Source organism: Chamaea fasciata, unplaced genomic scaffold, assembly GCF_029207755.1.
Source record: "Chamaea fasciata isolate MVZ Bird 193981 ecotype frontalis unplaced genomic scaffold, bChaFas1.0.hap1 SCAF_6, whole genome shotgun sequence".
In the NCBI taxonomy this organism is placed as follows: Eukaryota; Metazoa; Chordata; class Aves; order Passeriformes; family Sylviidae; genus Chamaea; species Chamaea fasciata.
The window spans coordinates 23176673-23201263 of record NW_027094091.1 but is presented as its reverse complement, the minus strand read 5'-3'; the positions used below and the strand labels follow the sequence as shown (position 1 = coordinate 23201263).

General features: G+C 40.4%; 1 protein-coding gene across 12 annotated transcripts in view; it reads left to right on the top strand.

Annotated features, from left to right (window-relative positions):
* APBB2 (amyloid beta precursor protein binding family B member 2) overlaps positions 1 to 24505 on the top strand; it is a 165942-nt gene extending 141437 nt beyond the window's left edge. For 11 of the 12 annotated variants that reach the window (XM_066185651.1, XM_066185652.1, XM_066185656.1 and 8 more), the window contains 6 exons: positions 14505 to 14619; positions 17124 to 17211; positions 18080 to 18163; positions 18655 to 18770; positions 19506 to 19685; positions 20302 to 24505. In XM_066185651.1, coding sequence (XP_066041748.1) covers positions 14505 to 14619; positions 17124 to 17211; positions 18080 to 18163; positions 18655 to 18770; positions 19506 to 19685; positions 20302 to 20469 — 751 coding nt within the window. In that variant the 3' untranslated portion in view covers positions 20470 to 24505. Of the gene's footprint in view, positions 1 to 6414; positions 6461 to 14504; positions 14620 to 17123; positions 17212 to 18079; positions 18164 to 18654; positions 18771 to 19505; positions 19686 to 20301 lie in introns of those variants that run through there. The other variant, XM_066185663.1, reaches the window with a different exon arrangement.
* Positions 24506 to 24591: the final 86 nt, after the last annotated feature.

Below are 24591 nucleotides of genomic sequence, written 5' to 3'. Positions count from 1 at the left end.
TTGTTTTAGTGCAGACTTTGCTTCGACTTCGTTTAAGATGGCTGAGATAACCTTATTCTCTGGATAAAGTTAATATAGGTCAAACTCCGAAATTTAACAGTTCTAAATGAGGGATATCAAGTCAGTAAAAAGTGTTCAGTTTCATTGTGCCAAATCCAGTCTTTTCTTAAACATCTCCAGGGATGGAGACTCCACCACCTCCCTGGGCAGCCCATTCCAATGCCCAGTCACTCTTTCTGTAAAGAACTTCTTCCTAAATGTCCAACCTAAACATCCTCTGGTGCAGCTTAGGACTGCGTCCTCTTGTGCTATTGCTGGTTGTCTGGGAATACCGGACCAAGCCATCTTAAATGGTGCTCTAGTGACCTGGGGAAAGGCAGCTTGCTGTTCAACATTCTTTTCATGCTTCCAGAAATGTGTTTGTTTTCCCTAGAAAGGCAGCATGTTCTCATGAGAGGGAAATGATCTGCAGTGTATTATGAAAGATGTCTCTTGTTTGCATGGGGACAGGAGGCACCTGGGGTGGCCATGTGCTTCAGGGGGCTCTAGGTGCACCCACTCTTTAATCTCAGTTTTCAGTCACTGAGTGTGTGCAGATGAGGGAAATCCTGACAGAATGGCAAAATGACCTGAAGTTGCTTATTTATGGAGAGGACTTAAGAATAACAAGGACCCGGCTTGGCTGTCAGCTACCAGTGTGATGTCAGATACCCAACTATGAAACTTTTGTAGTTTGGGTACTAGATGTCACACTGACACCTGACAAAATGCCAAAAGCCCTAGTAAGTGGGGCTCACTGATTCAGAAAGTCTGTACTCTAAAACAAACTCCTTTGGTTTTAAGAGTACAATTTAGCCTTTACTAAATGTGGATTTGTCAGGGTGCCTCATATTTTCTTTTTACTTTAAAAATAGAATCTGATTAGGTTATAGTAGTCTTCATAATATATAATTAGCAACAGAATGCTAGATCAAGCCATCAATTTTTAAGCAGAGCTGTTCTTTGCTACCAGTGGAGAATTGCTTAAAAATTGATGGCACAATCTGGCCCACAATGAACAGGGGATTCATGCAGAAAGCATTAGTTGTAATTCTACTCAGTCTCCATCCTGGTGGTGGCAGGGACCCAGAAACTCAAGACCAGTCTGCAGGAAGAGTCTGCAGTTTCAATACTCCTTGAGAGACAAAAGGCTTAAGGATTACTTAAAACAAAACAAAACAAACAAACAAAAAAAACCCACCCAAACAAAAAAAAAAACACCGAAACAAAAAAAAACACTGTTAAAAAGCTATCAGACCCTTAGAAAAATCATAATTCACAGCTATTTTCCTTTTGTTTAAAGAAGCTATTTCTCTAGTGGCATGCAAAAGTGAAAGACATCGTAATTCTCTAAGCAGCAGGAGACTTTCTAATGCACAGAAATGAAGGGTGCTTCCTTTATTTTTCCGTGTTGTGTTGTTGAGGTGTAACTGCATTTTACATATGGATTCTGTTGCATTAAGTGCTACTAGACTTTGTAATTACAAATTAGAGAACCAGAATAGGGCCTCTTCTGTGCCTCAGAGGATGTGCTCAGGTAAATACTTGTAACTAAATAAAGATGAAAGGCTCATGCAATGGATTGTAATTTTTAATCAAGTTAAATTTGTTTTACTCCATTAAAACTCCATGGTGATTGACAGTGAAGACATTTCAGCTGGTGGTTATCTCTTAGGAAGAGAGATGGTCAGGGCTGCTGGTGGTGGCTGTTGTCCCATGTGAAAATGTTGAAGGACCATGGAAGTTGCAGGGCAGACCTTTGTACTTCCTTATGGTGTAGTTAACACATGGCAGCCTTTTCTTTTTTCTTTTTTTTTTCTGATGTGCTTAAGGCAACTGAGGAAGTCGCAGTGTGCCAGACTCCAGGGGAAGCTACAGGAATGAAGAGGTGTGAAGTGTTAACCATGTCTTCACAAAGTTAGCTGAATGCATCAGTCACAAAAATGGTCGGGTTGTAGACCTCTGCCAGGTACAGGGGATTAAATTCTGAACACTCTCCCAGGCTTATGTGCAGTGCAGTGCCACACTAAAACACCATCCAAGCATGGGAACATCACCTTGGTCCTGAAATATCTTTCTGGAGGTGACAAAACCAAAACCTGTCAGGTTTCTTGGTGTGATTTGCTCTCCATCACATTGTAGCCTTAATTAGCCCCTGTTGAAGTAGAAGACACAACAGTAGCAACTGTGGAGTATTTGGAGTCCAGGACACCTCCTGCTTTCCCAGCCACAGGGATGGATGTGTGGGGCGCCTGAGCTGGTGAGGCTCTTGGGCATGTTGTTTCGTCCCTGCCGGCTTCCTTCTTCCCTCTTGAGACAGTTCCGTAGGTTGGTCATCTGTTTAAACACAGCATCACCATGTCCATCAGTACAGCACATCTCAGATCTGTTCTTTGAGGTGTTTCTGTTACAGAGTCGGGGGGGGGGGAAGTTGTCCTGGAAGAGACTGCAGCAGGTCAGCTAGACCAGCCTCCTGCCCAAACGTGGGCAGGGTTCAGGATCACCTCAGAGCCACTTCAGGCTGATATTTATAAGGCTTCAAGAACAGATTGTACAGCCTCTTAGAGTGTGTATCCCTGAGTTTACCTACTCTCTTGGCAAAGAAACGTGGGCTTGCTCTATTGTTTAAACTCTCCCATGAGCAAGTAGGAGGCATTAATTAGATCCTCTCCCATCACCTCATCCCCAGGCTAAACAAGCCCCTCTCATCTCCAAGCTAAACAAGCATGGCTTCTAGAGCCTTGGTTGCCCACGGCTGGGCTCACTCCAGTTTGTCACTCTCCATGGATTGGTGAACCCAAACTTGCATGCAGACATGCAGAGACGGCCTCATGAGCACCATGTCGAAGGGTGTTTATTCACCTCTCAGTGAAATGTCCTTCACCCTTCTGCTTGTGGGGTGGGCATTGCACATCAATGGTCAACCCCCAGGATACAGTTTGCATCAGTCACTGATGTACAAAACCTGGGACTGAAAGAAGGAATGGTCTTGTATTCAAGTAGTGCCCCCCATCAATTACAGCACTCTACAACTCTCTTCCCTCCACTGCATCCATGGGCTCGGGGACTCTCTGGAGGAATGCAGGGATCAGGGAGGCAGGTGCCCTTCCAGTACTGCAGTGCTCTGTCTGTAAAGACACTAATCAGAAAACCACCTGGAATAGATGAGCCTGGTAGGAGTGATGGGGAGGAAGAGACTGTTACCACCTTCCCTGGAAGGCAGTGTCCTCTCAGGGTTTGCTCCAGGAGGAGGGGGTCCTTTCTCACACCTCTGCAGGCTGGAAGGTCATGGGCTGTTTTTCTTGGTCTTGGCCTTTTCCCCGCAGAAATGAATCTCAAATCCTGTGTAGCAGCCCTGACACAATTTTCTGGGGACTGTCTTCCCAGGTTATTGGCAGGCTCTGGCTTGGCCCATTTTAACTCAGTCAGCTTGGAAAGAGATATGTAGGGCACCACACCGAAGCACTTGTACAGCTGCTCTTGCAGCATTTCTGGCACTTAGAGCAATCAACAAAATCTGCCACTTGAACTGAAACTATCCGTATCTACTTTTTACCCTTGGGGCAATTTTTAAAAATTTGTTCATTTAAGTTTAAAGGTAAATTATTCAACCATATTTGAGCTACTAAAATGTGAAGAGAATACAGGCAAGTAGTCTTTTGTATGAAAATAATTAATAAATTACAAGACACTCTATGAGAAGTTGTTGGGTTAATTGGAAAGCTGTAATTAACTGATTAGAAGCAGGAGGTAGCCTCCCCTGATTCAAATGCATGCCACGGCAGCCAGAGCCCCACTCATTTCTTGATGCCTGAGGAAGTCCAGCAGCTCAACTGCTTGTTTTTCTCTCACCTTCCTGAATTTCCTTCAGTGCTCTTTTCTCTGGGCTGGCAGCTGCAGTGGTGATTGTTCTGTACGGTTGTATCTTGCATAACAATTGGGGAATTAACAGATTTCCCTTTCAGAGTTTGCTTCAGCAAGTCATGTTTTGTGTTTCTAAGACATTTCTTTTCCTGTCCTTCCCCTAGTATGTTGTGTCTAAGACACAGGACGGTTTCTCCAATATGATGCTTTTTCCGAGAGGTGAAAATCTCTGTTTGTGCACTTCATATAAAGCCAGTAGTTAATGTACAAAGAAAATCCTATATGTTTTACTTCTCATACTACTTAAAAACACTGTGTTTTCTTAGAAAGTGAAAGTGGTACTACTTTTTCATTTCTGATTTTCATATTGGCACTGACATATAGTATCAACGGTGTTTAGGTTTGAAAGACTTCCAATATTTGCAATATTGAGATCTAATTTTAACCCTTTATTTTATAAAATGTTAGCAATAGTCAAAGTTCTTGATTCTGCTTGAATTTGCTGATTCTGCAAAGCCCTGTAGAAAGCCCATGTAGCTGAAGCAAAGGAATGAGCGGGGTTTTGGCTGGGGAGATCCACACTGGTCACCACTGGATATTGAAAAGGGGAAACTCCCAGTTCAGTCTATGACAGAAGTGGAGCAGAGCACCATGTGTTTTTTTCTTTACAATGAAGCTAAGTTTCAAGCTTCTGTTGTAAAATTTCTGGGAAAATCCATTACATTTGTAAATATAGATCACTTTTTCAACTTGGCTGCTTTCATGGAATCATAGAACTTCCAGATTGGAAGGAAAATGAAAAAACTGTCTGATCAAGCCATTTATGGGAAAGGGAGCCTAAACGAAATAGTCTAGAACCATGTCCAGTGAAACCTCCTGGGATGGGAGCTCTGACATGTCCATGGAGAGGTTGTTGCAGTGAATTCCTGTTTATCACAAGGAGCCACATCGAGATTATTACAAGGGATAGCAGGTACAAGTTGCAGCAGGAGAGGTTTCATCTCAACATGAGAAAAAATTAAATCACTAGTTAGGGTGGATGCATTGGGGAACCATATGCATGTTTAGCTAAAACTTGCCTTAGAAAACTTACATTTATTCCAGCTCTACTCAGTAAGCCATTTCTAAGCAACACATCAATCTCTGTAAGCTTGCTGACATGAGATGTGTAATGGGAATTGGATCCCTTCCCTTCGGTGTGTTCTGTCTTTAATCCTAGCCTTATTACTTGAGATGTGATGATTTTTCCACTCCACTTCTTTTTTTTCTTTTTTTTTTTCAAGAGTCAGTTACAAGCTGGAATGATGTAGGATCCTGCATTTTTTTGCACACAGTGCTTGAACCGTGCTCAGATGCTCACTAGAGATAAGACCTTCTTTAAAAAGGGAAGTTGTGAGGTGCATGCAGGAGGCATGAGTGGGAGAGCAGGACTAAGTAGCTCTCTTCTTAGAATGGCCATTATTCCTGTAGAGGCACTATGCCTTGCATAGAGTGGCATCCAGTGTTTAAGGAGAGGTGCAAAGAAGCAGGCAGCAACCCACATCCTTCCCTAGTCCAGCTAACGCTTTGTTGTAACATCCCAGGAAACTGCATTCTCCACAGGACAAGCTCCAGAAGCACTCTTGTCCCTGCCAGCTCACCCTGCTGGGGTTTCATGGTGGCTGGCATGGCCTGGAAAGCGGCAGGCTCTGATAGCTGCCAGGACCTGCAGGGAGCTCCCTTCAGGGCAGGAGGCAGGCAGGCAGAGCAGGTCTGTGGGAGGGGGCAAAAGGGCAGCCACCAGCCAGGGAAGTTTGTGCCTCTCCTGTCTGCCTTCACCTGTGGGAAAGGGATGTTGGTGAAGTTATACCAAGAGTTCGTGGTTGCTGACGTGTTTTAGAAATGAAGGTGTGTGGTGATTTTATACATCCTGGCTTCAGTTCAGTGCTCATGGAAGATTGTTCCCCAGGCTGTCATTTCTTCAGGGTGCAACTTTCAGAGGACCCCAAGTGACCTTGGGGCATGAGCTTTTGGAAAAGGCATTTTAAAAACCGATGACAATCTTTCTACTCTTTGAGTTTAAACAATGTAAGGTTTGCACAACCTGCTTTCTACTCTTTGAGTTTAAACAATGTGAAGTTTGCACAACCTGAAGAATTATTCTTGTTTCTTTTGTCAGTGTCTGCTGTAGAAAATGTTATTTTGGAAGAAGGAAGGTTCATGCACTTTCTGTGTCTATTTATACTTTCTGCATACTACTTCCCAGACTTGTGTGTGGTATTTTAAGGTTTATTACCTCCCACTGTTGATATGTCTGCGTTGCCTCGCTGAATTCAGCTGATGCCTGTTGGCTTCATTGCATGTTTCCAAAAATACAAACTTCAGAGCAACAAGATTCAATGAAAAAAGGTGTCGAGAGGCAATAGTGGCCGTATGCTGTGCTACAAACAAACAGTGTATGTTAAATGTGCAGCACTTTTCAGCTACCCTGTCTTATCATATGCTGGAGCTCTGGCTGCTTGAGTGCTTTCTAACTTGCTCTTTCTGTTTCTTCATGCTTCCCTGGATTCAGAGAGAGGTAAATTATTTTCATTTTTCCATTTTTGTGTTTGTCCTTCCGGCATGCACCGAAAAATGTTGTATTGGTTTGCTTGTATCAGTGAACAGAAGCTCAACTTCAGTGAGTAAATTAATATCTGTCACCCTTTCAATTTGCTGTTAACAGAATTGTCCAATTGATACTGGCTGTTGGTTGTTTTGGGATTTTTTCCTCAGGTCCCAAACCCTCTAATAATAGAACAGTTTAAAATCATGCGATGCAGTGGGTTTTAGTATTTGCTTCTGGTTCTTGGGAATTAAATTCAGATTATGATGTGCTCTGGAATCTGAAATGCAAGACACTAATGTTAAAATCCCAGCTTTTATTTTAAAAACTGAAAAAACATGATACTGAGAGCAGGGGGATTTCAGAGTTAAGTTTAGCTAGGTTTGAAAAAGTAAACATTTATTTTCTGGTTTTGGTATTTGTTTTGGGTCCATCTGGGTTACTTGCTTGTCTTTTAAGTTGGAAGAAAAGTTGTCCCCGGTATGTTTGATTTGTTTGGGTATACAAAGGGATCATTTGAAATTCTCTACAATGCTTCCTGTTTCATGGGAGCACAGACAGTGAGGCATTGTAGTCAGGTGCTCTGCAGCACAAGGGCTGCAGCCACTCCAAAGGCTCTTAGCAATAGAATTGCATCCCTCAGATGAGGTCTGGGGTTTGTTTGCTCTTCTAAATTGCAAAAACTTGAAAGTGGGACTGGGTGGAAGGAATGTGGTTTAGAGTTGCAGACTATTTCTCGTGTTTGCTTTGTGGAATATAATGAGTGTGGTTTCCAGGCCTGACTTTTTAAATCAATTCTTCAGGCAGTGTTGGCCTAGGGAAATATTTGAACTTTCCTGATTATGGTTTTGCAGTCTAATGTAGGTTTCATGCATGTGGAGAGTGATGATCCTTCCAGCCTAGCGCTGGCAAAAGTATGCTTCAGGCAGATTCATGGCTAGTGTCTGTGCACAACTGCTGTGTTCTCTGTCTGAATAATAAAGAACAAGGGACTAAGAAGCCTTGCTTTTAAAACAAAACACACTGGAGAGATTAACTATTCTGGTGTAGTGTGCCGTCTTCAGTTAAATCTGTTAGCGAGCTTTGAGCATCTCAACTTGGTGTATTTCTGTATTAAATCTTTAAATATTCCTTTTTAAACAAAAGCCCATGTCTTCCAATTAGATCTGGAAGACAGAAGCATTGTCAAAAATATCTAAATACTAATTTGTCAAAGTCAGATTTACAGGATCTGCTGCAGAGAGACTGTTCAGAGGTTCACAGGCATAATAACACATTCATTTACTTAAAGGAAATTTAGGATTCATCACACTGGCCATCCTGGGGAGTTAAACCCCCACTTCACCATGCTTCAAGGGAGAAGCAGCAACTATAATGGCCGTGACAAGCTACTTCATTTTTGTGCCTTTTCTTCTAAACCTGCTGCACCGGGTAGGAAGGCAGCTCCCTGCCCATGCACATTTCAAAAATATTGTGAAGTAGTTTAGGTAAAAACCAACAGAACACCCTGAAAATTTTGTGTTGACCAAGTCAATGGCCAGTGATTTTTCATACAATCTGTCCCAGAAATTCTGTCTTTTGTTAAATCCATCTATAAAGCAAGCAGAGGTCTACCTACTGATTGACTTTTTAGTTTGCCATGCCTGTCTAGCTATTGGTGAGCATCAGTAAGCCCCATCTGACCCCCAAGCACCAGCTGGATGTGACATCGTGTTAGCTGAGCCCCCTCGGGCTGCCAGTCCTACAGGAGCTCAGTTCCCAGGGCACCCCCTTGGTGGTGACCATGGCACATGTTGTCACAGACTGTCCTCCTTGCCATCATGGTGGTGCTTTGGCCAGATGATTGTGAGGTGAGGAATGAGGACCAGCATGGGACAAACATTTAAGCTGTACAATCTGTACTGTTGTCACTGTGCTAACAGAGCTCACGGATCTGGAGAATTGCACTTCAACTTGACTCCAGTTGATGCAGATCTGTGGCCCTTTGCAAGAGTAGAATAAGGCCCTTGGTATTGGAGGGGTAAATGAGTTGTAACATCTCAGAGCCACCTTTCTTGCTAGTGAGGCAGTGGTGGCAAGACTGACAGGACTCCTGTCCCCCACTGCAGAGCAGAGGGTGGTGGGCAGCACTGAGACTTGAAAAGCCCATCTGGGGATCCAGCTTTTGCAGCTGCCTAAGCACCAGGCTGCAGGAAGGAAATTGGAGTGAAAGTCACACAAATGCTTTCAGGCTTGGAAGTGCTGGGCTCTGAAGGGCTGAGCTGGGTATCAGTCCTATCAGCTCTGAGAGGGTTTTAACAAATTTTGGAAGCACACAGAACTGTGGCAATGATAAGACATCAAAGAAAAACCGGCAGCTGTGAGTTTTAGGGCTGCCAGATTTAAAGCCTCTGAGTATCACACAAAGTAGCCGTAGCTCCTCCTTCAGAGTGAGCAAGTGACATTATCAAGGAATGAAGCAAACAGCCTTTCAGCAGGGGATAATTTGCCCTACAAACTTTATGCTTGAATTAGAAAAACAAGCTTCACTCTGTCAATGCCAGAACATTTGAGGAGAATTTATTAAAATGCATAACTGATGTTTTGCTGCAAGGAAATCCATTGTCAAATTGTGTAAAAATTGAAACAAGAAAAGTCTCCCAAAAATGTCTTCTTGGAGAGGGTATTTTAACTACTTGACTCCAAAATTCATCACCAGGGTAATGTCATGGTGGCCAAGTGTGCCTTTCTGGATTGTAGCTGGAGAGCAGCTAAAGAGATAGAGGAGCTCTCTGAGGTGAAGTGCTTGGAGTGAAGAAAAATGGAAGGCTTTCATGTGTACTTAGGATTTCCAGCAACTGTCAGAAACACAGGGAAAATTCTTACTCCCCCACATCACTTCCAGCTCTCATCACTGAGAAGGGTAGATGTGGTTACTGTATAAGAGAAACGGGAAGGAGAAGACTCTTGGGAATAGTAATTTTTCTTCCTCCTCCAGGACTGGATTTCAAAGTGTTGCATGTGTATTCACCTGGAAAAGGGACTTTGAGTTTCATTTGGAACAGGTGGAAGGGAAGCAGTGCTTTCACTTGGTATCTATCTGGTAGTTGAAAATTCCTCAGTAAATCTTTTACAAACTTATTTTGCAGCATTTGTGAATGCTGCCTGTTTCATCTAGTTATTGCTTTCTTACCTTTGAATTTTTCTCCGTAACTTTGCAGGTTCCCTTGGTGTGACCATAATAAAAAGACAAGTGAACTGAACAGAGTCACAAACATTATTTCAGCTATAAGCCATTCTTCTTTCTCCTGTGTGAATAAGAAGTCTGGATAAAAAGCCTGACATGTTAATCCAGAGGATTTGTCATTTCTAACACACGTATTACTGTAGGGCACCTCATCTTTTCTGCCATTCATGATACTAGAATATTTGTGTGTCATGGAAAAACCCCAGCTGAGGATGGTCTTGATGGCATTATATTTTCCTGCTTTTATCATGTGGCTCCTCTCTCTTCTCTTGCTTTTCTCCTTCTCTGCTCCCATGAACATTCAAGTCTCTTGTCAGTGAATGGCAACCTCCTGCCAGGTGTCTCTGACCCTGCCCTGCTATAGTGGTGGCTGCCCTCCCCTTTTTGTTTCCTGCCTTTGTAAGTCTCTGGTGAGCTGTTTGCAGGAAAGCAAAGTGAAGCCTGAAAGTTACAGACTCAGGAGATGGTTTCGCCACAGCCTGGAGTATCTGTTCTGTGACCCTGCATTTGCAGAAGTCTGTGCACCAGTACAGAGAAATCATCTTCTGTAGGCTATTCTGAATGAATTTCAATCAATTTTAAGACAAACCCAGAGCATATAATTTTCTGGTTCAAGGATTCTAGTTACAATTTGTAATACATAAATCTAGAAAGATATGTACATTTTTCTGCATGTGTATCATTTTAATATAGGTGTTTTAAATAGCAGCAATTTAATTTTATTGAGAAGAGTAAAAACTTTTATTTCATACATTAGTGTTAGGATGTTAGGGGTTTTTAACCAAAAACAAAAACAAAAAAAAAGGATTCCTGCAATTCTACATTCTTCTACAGTCTTTTGAAGAAATAAGTTCAATGTGAGAAGGTAATGGAGGATGTGCTACTCTTTTAGGCTGTACTTAATTGGGATGCCTCCTAGGACTTTAGCATAATAGTGGCAAATGGTTATAGCTGCTACTCAAACAGGACAGCATTAGCATAAATTGCTTTTAATGTGATTATGTTCATCCAAGGTTGAGCAGCTAAGTGATGCTTAGCCAGGTGTTAAATAGGTATGACTATCTAAGGTTTAGTCAATGACTGTAGACATTTGCCAATTAAAGAGAGTAAAAGAGCAAATAAAAATTAAATTCTCTTCCACTTAGCACCTTACATTGTCTTTTCAACTCTCAAAATTGCTTTTTAAAATGTCTTTTTCTAGTTCTGTATTCTTTCAAAATAAATTACTACTAAATGTTTAACTGTTCAGCAGAACCAGTTTTACCCACTCTTGCACAAAATTATTCTTATCTATTTTTCTGTTTTTCAAGCTCTTGTCCAGAATACTGATTTATGTCCAGTTCCTATAACTGGAAATTTATTAATAGATAATGTAGTACATGTGAAAATGATTTTTAAAAAAAATTAAAATTACATTTGTTGCAGTACTTCTTCTCTATAATCCTGTATCAACTGATGTAATGCACTTGTGTTATAAAATTTAAAGAGTATACAGCTTTTTTTCCAACACCATTCTCCCACTAAACACCTTGCTGCTCTCCCCATTGACATGGAATGAAATTTTACTAGGACCTGTCATTCAGATCCCACCTATTTCATGTGCACACACACCCCCTATGGAGACAGAGACTCATCCATCTGGTTGTTAACCCTGTGCTAGCTCTCTGTCCAGCCATGGGCTTTGAAATAGCTTTTTAATGTCTTTTTTCACTTGTTTTCCCAGCAGAATGTAAAGATAGGGGAGTGGTAAGAGGAGGCGTTTGCCCTTTTCCATAAATTTCTATTGCAAACACGTTGCTCAGCACTTCTTCATTATCCCAGGGGCCGGTTGCACATAAATCTCACTTAAATGTTAATCAGCTTCAAGTGAGCTGCAGTCAAATGAAGGTTTATAGTGGAAGCAACCCAGAAGGGATCTCAAGTGGAAGAAGAATCAGAGACTGAAAGAATGGTCTCTGGCTTACTTGGGATTCAGGGCTTTGGACAAAAAAGAAGCTGATCTGTTGTGGTCCTGTGTAGGGAAACACAAAACTTTTCTTAAGTTTTATTGTTGCTGTAGAAAGCAGATACTCCGAAATCCTCAGAAAGCCATACCTTTCTTCTCCAAGAGGAACTGTGGAACTCTGTTTTCTGAATACATAGAAATGCCTGAAGCAAGGCTGCAAGGCTCCTGCCGGCAGTGGAGGAGCCAGCTGCCACCAGTTGGTACCCCATCTCCAGGTCTTAGCTGCTGGGCTGCCATGTAGGGCCACTTGCGCAGGCACACAGGCATCTAGGTGACTTCCATGAGTTAATGACATCAGTGGTACTGTCTGTGCACTGCCAGCAGGGGGAAGGATGGTTTGTGTGCTAATTTTGATTGATGGTTTGAAAACAGATGGTGTTGGCAGGGTTGAGTGTGATGTGGTACCACAGGTTTACAAGAATTCACATTTCATACTTTGTCTCAGTAGATGCAGGCCCTGATCGTCTAAAGCTTTATGTATATTCACAATCCATGAATGTAAGGTTTTATTAGCTCTTTGTAGTTGAAACAGGCTGGTGTGTCCTTTTCTTCTGTAATTGTGTTTTACCGCCTTGTTTATGATTGCATACCATTACAAGCAGAAATATTGACAGGAGCTGCAGGACCAGGTGCTGGAGAGGCTGAACACAAGCCTTGCATGCAGCTCTGCAGTACTGAGGCAGCACTTGTGGAACTGAGGCATGGGGCAGGTGGTCCTGGAAGCTCCTTCCCAGCACCCACCACCAACCCCGTGGGGTTTGTTATATGGCACCTCGTTTCATGGTTTTTACCAATAGCTGCTAATTTTTCTTAGGCTACAGGTGATCCATACCCTCTTCCCTTGGAGTCCAGCTAGGAGTCTTCAGCTTGCTTTTGATGCACTATGTGAGGAGGAAACCGTTCTAAAGCAAGACTTGGCAAATGTCCAGATGAGCCAAAAGAATCAGTCTTTTTCCAGGAGCAAGATCACAGCTGAAACTCAGCATCTTGCAGTGCAGAAAAAGGGAACATGCCAAAAGTCTCATGTGGCTGAGGGACTTGGGGACAGGCTGGAGCTAAGGAACCTTGAGTCATCTTCTGTAATAGACAGCACTTTCCTGGATTTTTGCTTTGTGATTTTTCCTGCAGCTCACCATCAGTTGGGTAAAACACCGTCCCAAAGGATGCCTGTGTCTTACATGCTGGCAGGGCAGTGCTGCAGCCAGCGAGAGCCAGTGCAGCCCATGGGCAGAATTCCCCATGCAGGAGGGGTTCAAGTGGCACCCACTGCCTCCTGTCCCTAATGTGCCCTAATGTGTGCCATTGCAGGTTGGGATGCAGCAAGATGGAGAGGAGCCTCCAGCTTCACTGTGTTTCTGCATGGTTCTGTTGTGTGGAATTGCTTTCAGATTTCATGCTCTGATAGTTTTGTGTGGCTAGGGCTTTTTAAAATATTATTCATCAGATTGCAAAGCGCTTAGATGGAGCAACCACCTGTACCTGTTACTGAGCAGCTCTTATATTGCAAGGGCTCATGAAGAGCAAAATCTGCTGTTCAGTTAGATGCAGGTACAATACTTACCTGCAGGACAGTGTCCATATCTTGTACAGAGCAGGAAGGTCAGCAATCCATTTGCCACAGTTTCTGATTCTCCCTGGATAGCTTCAGTGTAAAATTCTTCAATTCACTGGGCATTTAAAATGAATTTAAAAATTGGCCATCCATGCTACATTAAACCCTGCTCAGAATATTTGCAGACTTCTATAAACAGAAATACTTTAGTTTATACTAGGTCTGTGGCTTAGGAATATCCCTCCTATCTCTTCACCACTGAGAGCTTTGCTGGTTATTATTTATGTGTAAAGCAGAAAGGCACTGAAAAGAGACTTCAGGCGTAAGAGGCTAGAGCAAAGTCCAAGAGAAATCTGAAGGTACCAAGAGGGTCACAGAGTAGGAATGAGCTGTGGTTGCTTGGAGGACATGAAAAAGCAGAGGTGCAAGTGAACAGAGAGTATGGTACAGCAAGAATAGCAGCTGGGCAAAGTCAGGCTTCTTCCTGGTTCAGTATGTACCGCTGACTGTTTCAGAAGAGCTCCTGCTCTTAAATAGCCTGAGAACAAATACACCTAGTTGTGGCACTTCCTTCATCCATGCTAGAAAGCTATACTGTGCTGTGGTGACTAGCCAGTACAGTGCAGAAATCTCTTTTGTAGGGCAGCTTTATTTAACTTTTGAAAAAATGAGGTCAGAAATTTAGGGCAATTAGTGTGAGCAAAGCTCAGCAGGTTCACATCTCCCTTATGCAACCAGATCTCTAATTACTATCTGTATATTTTAAACACTTTATACAGGCCTTTGAAATACGAATTTTCTCTGACTACAGTGTTGTAAGCTGTTTCTTGGTTTTTTTTAGCAGTTAAGAGCTGCATATGTTTTCTGTCTTAATACGTAATTCTCTCTCTACTTCATCTTCAATAACATATTTGAGTAAATTTTGCTGTGTATTTACAATTGCATTTGGAATTATGGATTGTGACTTGATTAAGTTGCATGGTTAGGAAGCTATAATGAGCTTTTGAATTATATAGATTAAGCACCAACCTTTAGATATATGTTTCATGGGTTAGCAGTTTATTACATTTGTAGACCTGCTTTGTCAAAGGCATGTATTTTATACCTTGAGCGAGCTGAGGCATACACCTGTTAAGCTGAAGTAGGACTTGCAGTTTTGGAAATACTACTGATCCTAATGTCATCAAATTTGTTTTGCATGTTTCTAATGTGTCCATTTATTTTGTTTGCACAGAGACTTTGCTTATGTGGCAAGAGACAAAGACACAAGAATTCTGAAATGTCATGTGTTTCGATGTGACACACCTGCAAAAGCCATTGCAACAAGTTTACACGAAATCTGCTCAAAGGCAAGTGGATTTAAAAGCAGCTGCATTTGTCTGTTCAGAAGTCCCTGAGCCTTACACATGTAATCAGCAGTTGTATGCAGTGTTAGTTTAGTTTATGTAACTGGCAATGAGAGACAGTGTAGAGAATTTGTAGGGGAAACAACACAAATGAATGGCAATTATGGGAGAGTGGGCATTTAGATTTGAGGAGGATGATATGTGCTTTTGATTTGACAAGTGTGTATAGAGCCCAAAGGCTTTCCTTAATAATAAAGAAGCTGCAGGTTCAAAATGGAAAAAGAACACAGAGGTTCAATTAATAGCAAATAATTATGGTAAACTCCATAAATAAATCAGACCTTGTTTGAATTGGTATTATCCTGCAGGACATAGAGGAAAATAGTTGCTAACTGTATTTTAAAAAATCATGGAGGGGATGGAGTTTAAGGTACTCTAGTCATGTGTACTAAAGGATCTTAGTTCCTGCTCTGATAGTGTTGTCCATAATACTGGGGAGTACTGTTCTTTTCAGTCATTCTGCCTTACAGGTTTGACACCACTCCCTGGTTATTAATTTTGGTTTTCTTGGATGATCAGTCTATGAGTGTCCTCTGTACAGTTCATTTCATGCAGCAGTAACAACATAGCACATCCTTTACAGTGGGCAATCTGAAATGCTTTATCAAGAGAAAGTTAAACTAAACTACTTGAAACTTTTTTATTCTTATATTGAGCTGTGATGGACTTGAGAGTGTTTCCCACTTTTTAAAAATATTACACTGCTCATTTTGGTTTTCTTTAAAACATTTTTGTTTGCATCACATAAAAAGTAGGCTTTGGGAGTGAATGATCTTATCAGTTATCCCTGTGTAACTTGTCTCTCTTCATGAGCCATAGCTCTTCTAGAAATGCTACTTAGGAAGACTTCAGGTTTTAAAATTCTGCTGTATGACTGTCATTTGCTTTTTACATTTTGTCTTCATGTTACTGAAGGGAATCAGTGATGCCAAACCCTCCTCTGTAGTCAGGTGTATAGTCTAAAAATTTTTCATTTTTGCAACACTGAAGATGTGGTATTGAACTTGTTTGCGGTGTTTCGTGCAAGCAATGTGAGCCTTTGCACAGTGTGCATTACTGGAACCCTCTGGGCAGCAGGGTTATGCCTGATGCAGAAGTTAGCCCAGCAACTGTGCAAAACTGGGCACATTTGTGTGGGATTGGGCTCCAGAGGGAGTGCCAGTGGCAGTAGTCAGGGAGCTGCTCAGGTTGGCCAAGGAGCTGCAGACTGTGCTTGGTGAATTTTAACACCAGCACTGCAGCAGTGACTGACTGAACCTGTTGTATTCTTCCTAGTTCTCCTCCTACTCTACAATTCACACAGGTATTTCCAGCATGTCTAGAAGGGCAAAATGTGCTACACAGGCCCTACTACTACTGCTTTTATCCAGTAAGGTCAACATTGAGTAAATGCCATGGTAGCTTTACAAAGGAATATCAGAAAGGGAGCAGAGCTGTCGCATAAGTACCTATGGCATGAAACTTCTGACATTAATTTTGGATAAGAGAACAGTTAGGCATTTAGCTAGCCATAGCTAACAGCAACACAGAGAACTACTACTGCTGCTACTACATCTACTGCTAATTCAGCAAAAGATGTAATCCTGATTCAGGGAAGCACTTGTGCTGACATGCTGTACCTGTTTACTGAGTCAGGGTTTCTTCCTAAGCTAGTGTGTATAATTTTTCATCAGAGGGGGCAAGAATATTCCCTTGTGACCCTGCAACTGGAAATACTTCCAGCATATAAAACCTAAAAAGAAAAGCAGGAGGGCAGAAGAGAGAATTTTGCTAGAAGCATTTTCAGACCAAGTGTCATCTGCTGTGAGACCAGGTATCTTTATAGCTTAATTACAATGAACAGTCGTAACATAAAGAAGCAGATAACTATGGTCCATATATAAGCTTTGGAAAGCCTCTGTTAGCTTCCCTGGATCCTTTCTCAGTCATATATTTGTAGGGAATAGCCATCTAAAATGTTTGTTTGGAAGTGGGGCTTTATTCCTTTTTTGCTAGTACTACACATTTTGAAGGAACCACATGTTGAATTTTGTATAGAATTTTTAATTACAGAATAAACATAAAAATGGAGGAAAAAAATTACACGCCAAAAGATAGTTCAGAGAGGAACACGCATAATGAACACTCTTCTGTGTGTGTTAAATATTTGTGTTTCTTGCTATATTACTCCTCACTATAATTTTGCTACTGATAAAAATGACTAGATTTTTTTTCTTCCTCAACCTCTCTTTCATCTAGCCTTGGACACCACTTAAGTTCTTTATGTAGTCAAGGAATGGTGAATAAAGTGGAGTAAAATTAAAGTTATTATTTAAAAAGAATAACCTGCTTAGTCATGTACCTTCTGATTTATTTCAGAAATAGGGTTGTAACAGGAGTAGATTTGTAGTTGCTGCTGTACTATATGTATTTTTAAAATGCTGTATTATCATCACTGTCTACTTCAGATTATGGCTGAACGGAAGAATGCTAAAGCTATGGCTTGCAGCTCATTGCAAGACAGGACAAATGTCACCCTTGATGTTCCTCTGCAAGGTACTGTGTGTTACAGCTAGTATCATCAGGATGGTCCTGTTTTAGATAAGTTTTGTTTCTGATGCAGTTTTTGACAAAAATGGAGCCTGCTGGGTGGAGAAGTCAGGAGTGTGTTTCTGCTTTTTAATTAAAGTATCTGACAGATTGTAATCTGTTCCTGTATTACTTTAAGTATTTTTCTTGGTTGTGTTAACAGTTACGGAGTCCTGCCCAGTCATGTCAACTTGTGCATTTCCTCTTTTATTTTGAAATGCTAGTGTTGCAAACCCAGTCTTCCTTATTTGTGGCTACTCAGGGTATTGTCTTTTTCAAATCAAAATACCTCCTGACTTGAGACTGCACCAGTTGGCCAAATCTTCCTTAAAACCAGAATATACTCCAGTTACTCACTTGGATTCAGAAGAGCCATAGGAGTTCTCCTCCTAGGTTTCAGCAACTTCTGAGGCAAGGGTGCAAGTGGGCTGTCATCTAGCTTTTGCACACTTTACTGCATGGTAGAAAGAAGTTGCCTTTGTGTGACTGTGTTTAACATATTAGCAAGGATGGTATTAAAAGTAGATTACAGATTTTTACATAGTTATTGCAGTGAAGCTTAGATCTATACATCTCAGAGACCTATTCATCTGTATTTTCTGTGTTTTAATATGCCAGCAATATAATGTGATTTTATTCTTAGCATAGACGAAAAAATTCCATTAGAAATTATTGAGGCTTGTTTTTGTTAGAAGGAATAGAAATTTCTTTAAATCGATGCAATACCTTCAGAATACAATTAATAGGTAAACACTTTTTTGTTATTGATGAAATAGAAGTGCTTTTTCCTGCTGTGAATGCTGATTAATAGAAATTGACTTTTGTTCCCATGCAGTAGATTTCCCAACACCAAAGACAGAACTGGTACAGAAGTTTCACGTCCAGTACCTGGGCATGCTACCTGTAGCTAAACCTGTGGGTATGTAACACTTAAGTGAATTCCAGAATACCTTGCTTAAACTCTAATGGCTCATCAACTGCCAGTGCCTGATTTTTGTAGGGTAGCCTTCTGTTTCAGTCACATGAAATCAGGCATGAAGACATCTAATATTCAGGGCATCATATGAACGTGTTTTGCAAATAGGATATTCTGGGAGCTGCCAAGAAGGCGGAGTTTCTTTCTACAGCTTTCTCTGAATATGAGCTCTGCTACTAATGAGATGGGCCCTAAAGAACTGAAACGGTACAAAAGCTAAACAAGATGCTATCCTGCTCTTTTATAAGCCAGAGGAACCTGTTTTGGTTTTCCAGATGGAGAAATACAACTGCGCAATACTTTCTTCCATGATCAAATTAATTTTAATAAGGAATCCAAAACACTCTGTTTTCTATACTACTGTGTGAAGATAAAAAAAATCTGTTATTTTTTATAGATATTATTTTTTACTGTTGCATTTTATTCTCTTTTAGGAATGGATACTCTGAATAGTGCCATTGAAAGTCTGATGGCTTCCTCTAGCAAAGATGACTGGTTGCCAGTTACCATGAACGTTGCTGATGCTACTGTCACAGTCATCAATGAAAGAGTAAGGCAGACTGTGCTGTTTAAAACAGAGTTAAAATGATATGAATGTTGAAAACCAGGAACACAGAAATGCTAGTAGGGTTAATTTAAACTAAAATTCATTTCCTTATTTTGCATTTTATTTCTTTCCAGAATCTGCAGAGGGTCTTACTGCTTATATCAGCTTCATTCTTCTTTATCATTCCAAGCATGTTCTCAGAAATAAATTATTATAAATAAATGTTCATTTGATACTTAAATTCAGTGTTTTCCATTCTAGGAATTATGAGCCTAAAATGTTGTAGGTTAAGCCCAAAGTAGTAGCAATCCTAAATTCCAAACTGGTATGGAAGCCAAGAGTAATAAAAAATCTGTGTTACAGAAGAAAGTGAAGAGCATTTTCCATAGAGTTTAATACAGTGAGACTTACTAATGCAGTATTTTATATATGTCTTTAGATGAGGTACTAAACCAACATCTCTGTGTTTTGGAGTCAATATAGCCATGTCATTTTGTTTCTTCACAAAACAAGCAGTTTCTAAAATGTACATTTTAAAATTTTATGGTAATGCTCAAAGCCTCGGTTTTCTGGTGACAGCCTGGAAGGGGAGATCCAGCCCAGGCCTGGGCATGCCTGGTTTATCCAGATACATAAAAAGGAATTACAATACTGTACCAGGATATCCTCCCATTTAATCAAAACTGAAAGTTTCACAGAGTATCCAGTAGTAATGATAAATCTTTGATTCATGACCAGAATGAAGAGGAAGTCATGGTGGAGTGTCGTGTGAGGTTCCTGTCCTTCATGGGAGTAGGCAAAGACATCCACACATTCGCCTTCATTATGGACACAGGAAACCAGCATTTTGAGTGCCATGTGTTTTGGTGTGAACCAAATGCAGGCAATGTATCAGAAGCTGTTCAAGCTGCTTGTATGGTAAGTGACCTTCTTCAAAGGCATGTAATAATTGATTTAGGTTTTCACTGCCTCAATAAATTATCATTTTTTCAACTTTGCAATTATATTAATTTCAAGACAGAGAAAAGAAAGACAAAAATAGAAATTAATATTATGATATATTTAATCAATTAAAATCCAAACATTTTAATGTTTGAAGTGCCAGCTTGGTGAGCAATGCCCCTTTAATTAGTTTCTCTCCTAACCACTGCAACATCTATGTAAATTAGAAATCTTTTCTTTCACTACAGAAGTTATCTAATGCTGGAAAAAATATTTTGCTTGGAGTTGTGTTATGAAATCCAGTGGTAATATAGTGAAAATAATCCTTTTTCAAGAGTAACTGAACCCAGAAAACTTATTTTTCAGTTTTCAAATGGGTATTTATAGGATTTAGTATTTGTTGTGTGCTGATGGACTGTTTCTGCCCAAGCACTGACAGACCAATTTCCCATTAACTTCAGCTGAGCTTTTTGTCACAGCCAAAAAAGAGGTTTGACTGTATTTAATAAGAAAATACTAAAAGTGTATTTAAAGTGATCTGTGAAGTTATTTGATCCAGCAATGATTGCAGAATGGCTTTGCTCTGTTGCAGTTACGGTATCAGAAGTGCTTAGTGGCCAGACCTCCTTCACAGAAAGTTCGGCCGCCCCCACCTCCTGCAGACTCGGTGACCAGAAGAGTTACAACTAACGTAAAAAGAGGAGTCTTGTCCCTCATTGACACTTTGAAACAGAAGCGTCCAGTCACTGAGATGCCCTAGCTATGTGAGAAAGAAGATTCTCCTACCATTTGACTGAAGATAACAGTAGCTACACTGAGGAAATGAACGGACGATGTCTGACCTTCCATTTCAGTTGCTGATGCTTTCTCTTCAGAGAATTTTCCCCTATTGAAACAATGTTAGACAAGCATGTTCTCTCGTTCTTGCCACCATCATGTGATATGAAAAGAAGCATGAATAATTTTTTTGCTGTCAGTGAGTTACATCATGGGCAATGGAAGGTCTGTTTTATTGTAAATACATGAACATTACTTAAACTCACACAAAAAAGAGAATATGGCCACGTCCCTCCTAGTGAACTCATGCTAAAGTCCTTGGAGTGAATGATGCCTGAGTTAAAAGTTTCACTTTCTTGAGCTGGATTTGTCACAAACCAATCTTAAATCCTACAGCACTTTGCTCTCTCTTCAGCACTGGAATAGGTATCAAGTATTGGCTACAATTGAATTACTGTAGATTAAATACCAAGTTTTATTTTTTACAGAGCTACACCTGTTTTAAATTGTTTGGCAGCATTGGTCTAGCAACTACTTTAACATCTCCCTGACATGTTTTTAAATCATAGTGTCATAATGTCATCTTCTGGTTACACATTATGGTTTTACAGAAGAATTGTGTTTAAAACCAAACAAATGATGAAAAATTCAGAAGTGTTTTCAGTAATTGAGTGGTCAGGGTGGATCTACTGAAGCTTTTCAGCTTTAAACATACAAATTGAACTGCTGGCTGTTAAATTTATTCTCCTAAATCTATCATTAATCCATCAAAAATACTGTTTGTTTCATAGAGGGCTCAAACCAATCAGGCATAACAAAGAAATAGTTCGTGATTTTATTGTCTTATGACTGTTATAGAGACTAAACTATTCCATACCTTTTCTATACAAGTGTTTGAAATGTTCAGTTCAGTGTCTGGCTGCATAATTCCCTTAGAGTTTGTTGCTGAATACTTAGCATGCCAGAAGAACAACAATTACATTTCTTGTTATTTACAAAATTTCCTGAAATTTATGTTATTTTTAATGCTCTTATAGCAAAATAAGAAGAGAGTTGTCTTTTAACAAGAAAGCGTTTCAGGTACTACAATTGGATTTCAGTGCTTTTGTTCCAAAGACTTCATGTAACTGATTTGCTTTACACACCTGCAGGCCCTCACAAATCAGCCCAGCATTGCCTTCCCAATTGTACCTCAGGCTAATTTTGAAATGCAGTCATGCATCTTCACTCTTTCCCTTTGTCATCTTCTGTCTAAACCCGCAGATTGGTACAGACTTTGGAAATGGAACATTAAGTATGTTTAACTAGTGTTAAAAATGTTTTGCCTCCTTTTAAAGCTAGATTCCAAACTAACTGTCTCCCAAGTCTGCAAATCTTGTCATACTCCAACGATAAAGGAGCAATGGCAAAGTTCTTGTTACAATAACTCTTTTTTTATTTTACTAAGCAAGAGACTGTTATAAACAAGCTGTGTTCTTTTTTATTTCTTTGTTTGGAGAAATTAATGACCACACCTGGCAAAGTAACTTGGGAACACAACAGGAAAGGAATGATGATTCAAGAAATTTCTGCATTGAAAAATGCAGGAAAATCATTACTAAACTCAGCGTGATGTATGAGGAAGTGTCAGGTGAAGGCTGCCTATGCAACTACTGTAATGAAATTTCGCTTTCTACAATACCCTCTGGATCCTCTCTGGATCTCAGATCTCTTCATGACCACAATTCTGCACCTCAGGCACTGAAGCAACTAATTCCCCTCTCAAGGCTCACGCTCTTGCCACCTCCTTTGCACCACCTCTATTGCCTGTACTGCTGGAGAAGCTGCTTATGCTGAGTACACAGGGAGAGCTGGAGGGGGGAGGGGGTGCAAACAAACCCACCCTCTTCAGCAGTACCTGTGGTTTAACTGACCTTGGAGCCAGATCACAAAGCATGGGGATGGCAGCTTGCACATAGCTTCTGTAGTTTCCAGTACTGATCCCAGTCACCTCTGTTAGGAGCAGTGTAAAACTCACCTCCTGTCAGAGAATCACAGAACTGTTTGGTTGGGAAGAGACTTCAAAGGTTGTCTAGCTCCCTACCGAGGGGGCACTTTTCACCAGAAGAGGTTGCCCATCCAACCTGGTCTTGAACATTTCCAGGGATGACTGCTCTCAAACTGTGGTGGCTAACACTGTACCCTTAGGTAGGATTGTGAAGTTAAGAGATAAAAGTTTCCTTGTTCGTCATTGTGCTAGTGATTCACATTTTATTTTATTTTAAATACTTTGATGGCATCTTTTTAGAGTTCCTGCTGATGTCATGATTTGGGATTGGCAACTGTTGTACAGCAGTGAATTAATTTTTGACAGTATAATTAAATTTTGTCATTGCATCTGCACAGTGCTGATTCTCCCCAAGAGAGATCCAGACTCTCTTTAACTAAACCAACACTTAGCAAACAGCAGTGTAAAGGTTCAACATCCATGTTGTCAAGGCTAGGAACATCTGGTTAGCCTTCATTAGCAATGTGTGCAACTGCAGGCAGGGCTGAGGAGAAGACAGAAAGGTATTTGAAATGCTGTACATCACTTCGCCAGTGTGTGTTTTAAGAGGTTTATGTCTGTTAACAAAATGCTGTTGATTTTGCAAATATTTAATGTGTGCTTAATGATCTGACTATATGTGGCCTTTTTGCTTCAGTAGAATTCCTTTTTCTCCAAAAGATTTAATATATACCCAGGTGTTTGCAGAATCAGAACCTAATATTGCAATGCCTATTATCTTTAGTTTCACAATATATTCAGATACTCTTTTTTTACCACAGTCAAAAGAAGTATGTATGGGATGTGTGTGTGTTTGAGCAACTGCAACTGTTCTAGTTGATGTTATAGCAACCCTTCAGTTATCTATGCATTTTTTTATAATACTTAGTGATTCTGTAGACTGGCAGCCATGTTCACTATGCCTTGTATGTCTGATGCCATATTCTAACTTAACCTGTTAAATACAGCTTAAAATATTTTTATTTTATTTATTCTATTTTTACTGAAATATTCTCCATTATTATGTTGATGTATTGTCTTTACTGGATGTACTCTTGTAATATTCTCCACTCTGTATACTATAGGTTGCCTTAAAAAAGGCAGGCTTTGTAATTATTTGTAGTCACATTTTTATTGAAGTCTGTAGAAGAATCATGTAAAGCAAAGCTAATTTCTTAATTTTTTTCAATGCAAGTAGTAAGTTAGAGGTATCACGTGTCAGTCAGTCATGTCATTAACACGCTCCCTTGCAGAAGCAAGGAGATTTATATTCACAGTCAATGACTAATAGATAAAAGCCTTTCTTTTGAAATCTGTAGTGCTGGCTGTAGGTTTTATTTAAGCCACTTACTGCTTCATTTACAGGGGAGCAAGGAGGTGTGGGAGATGCAAGGCTATGGAGACCACCTACAGGGTGGTTAACTGGGAATAACAAAAATAGCACAGGAATGGCATAGAATCCATTCACAGTAAAACAAGGTTGAATGATATACTTCCTGTGTAGAGTCACCTGTACCTAACAGAAATATTATGCCCTTTAGTGGCAGAGGAACAAAAATTGTGGAGTATCTAATAGTTTACACCAGTTCTCTGTCTCTCCTAAGAGTTCTATATTTCTTAATTTTATCCAACATTTAATGGATCATTTATCATGGAATCCAAAAGCATTAGTACATCACCCATGGAAAAGAGAACATTCTCATTTCAAGAGCCAGTATGGGCTCGGCATTTCAGCATTACCCCCAAATGCATTCCTCCTTTCTTGGGCACGTTAATTAACACATTGCCACAACGTGTGCTGTCCCATCAGCCAGCCAGTGCAGGTTTGACTTAACAGCAGTAAGAAAGAAGGAACCACACCCCTGTTTATTAGCAGAGCCCAGTCTTACATAAAAGTACCTGACTGACAACAAAAAGAACAATTTTCCCTGCTGTTGGCCACTTCTCCACATTTAAATGTAATCTGTTCTGAGAATAAATTTAGCTGCGTAAAGTGATTGTCTCAACTGTTACTGCTCCATGAAACTGTGAAATTACTTTGTTCAAAATGGTGGTTGAGGGAAGGGAAAAACATACTGG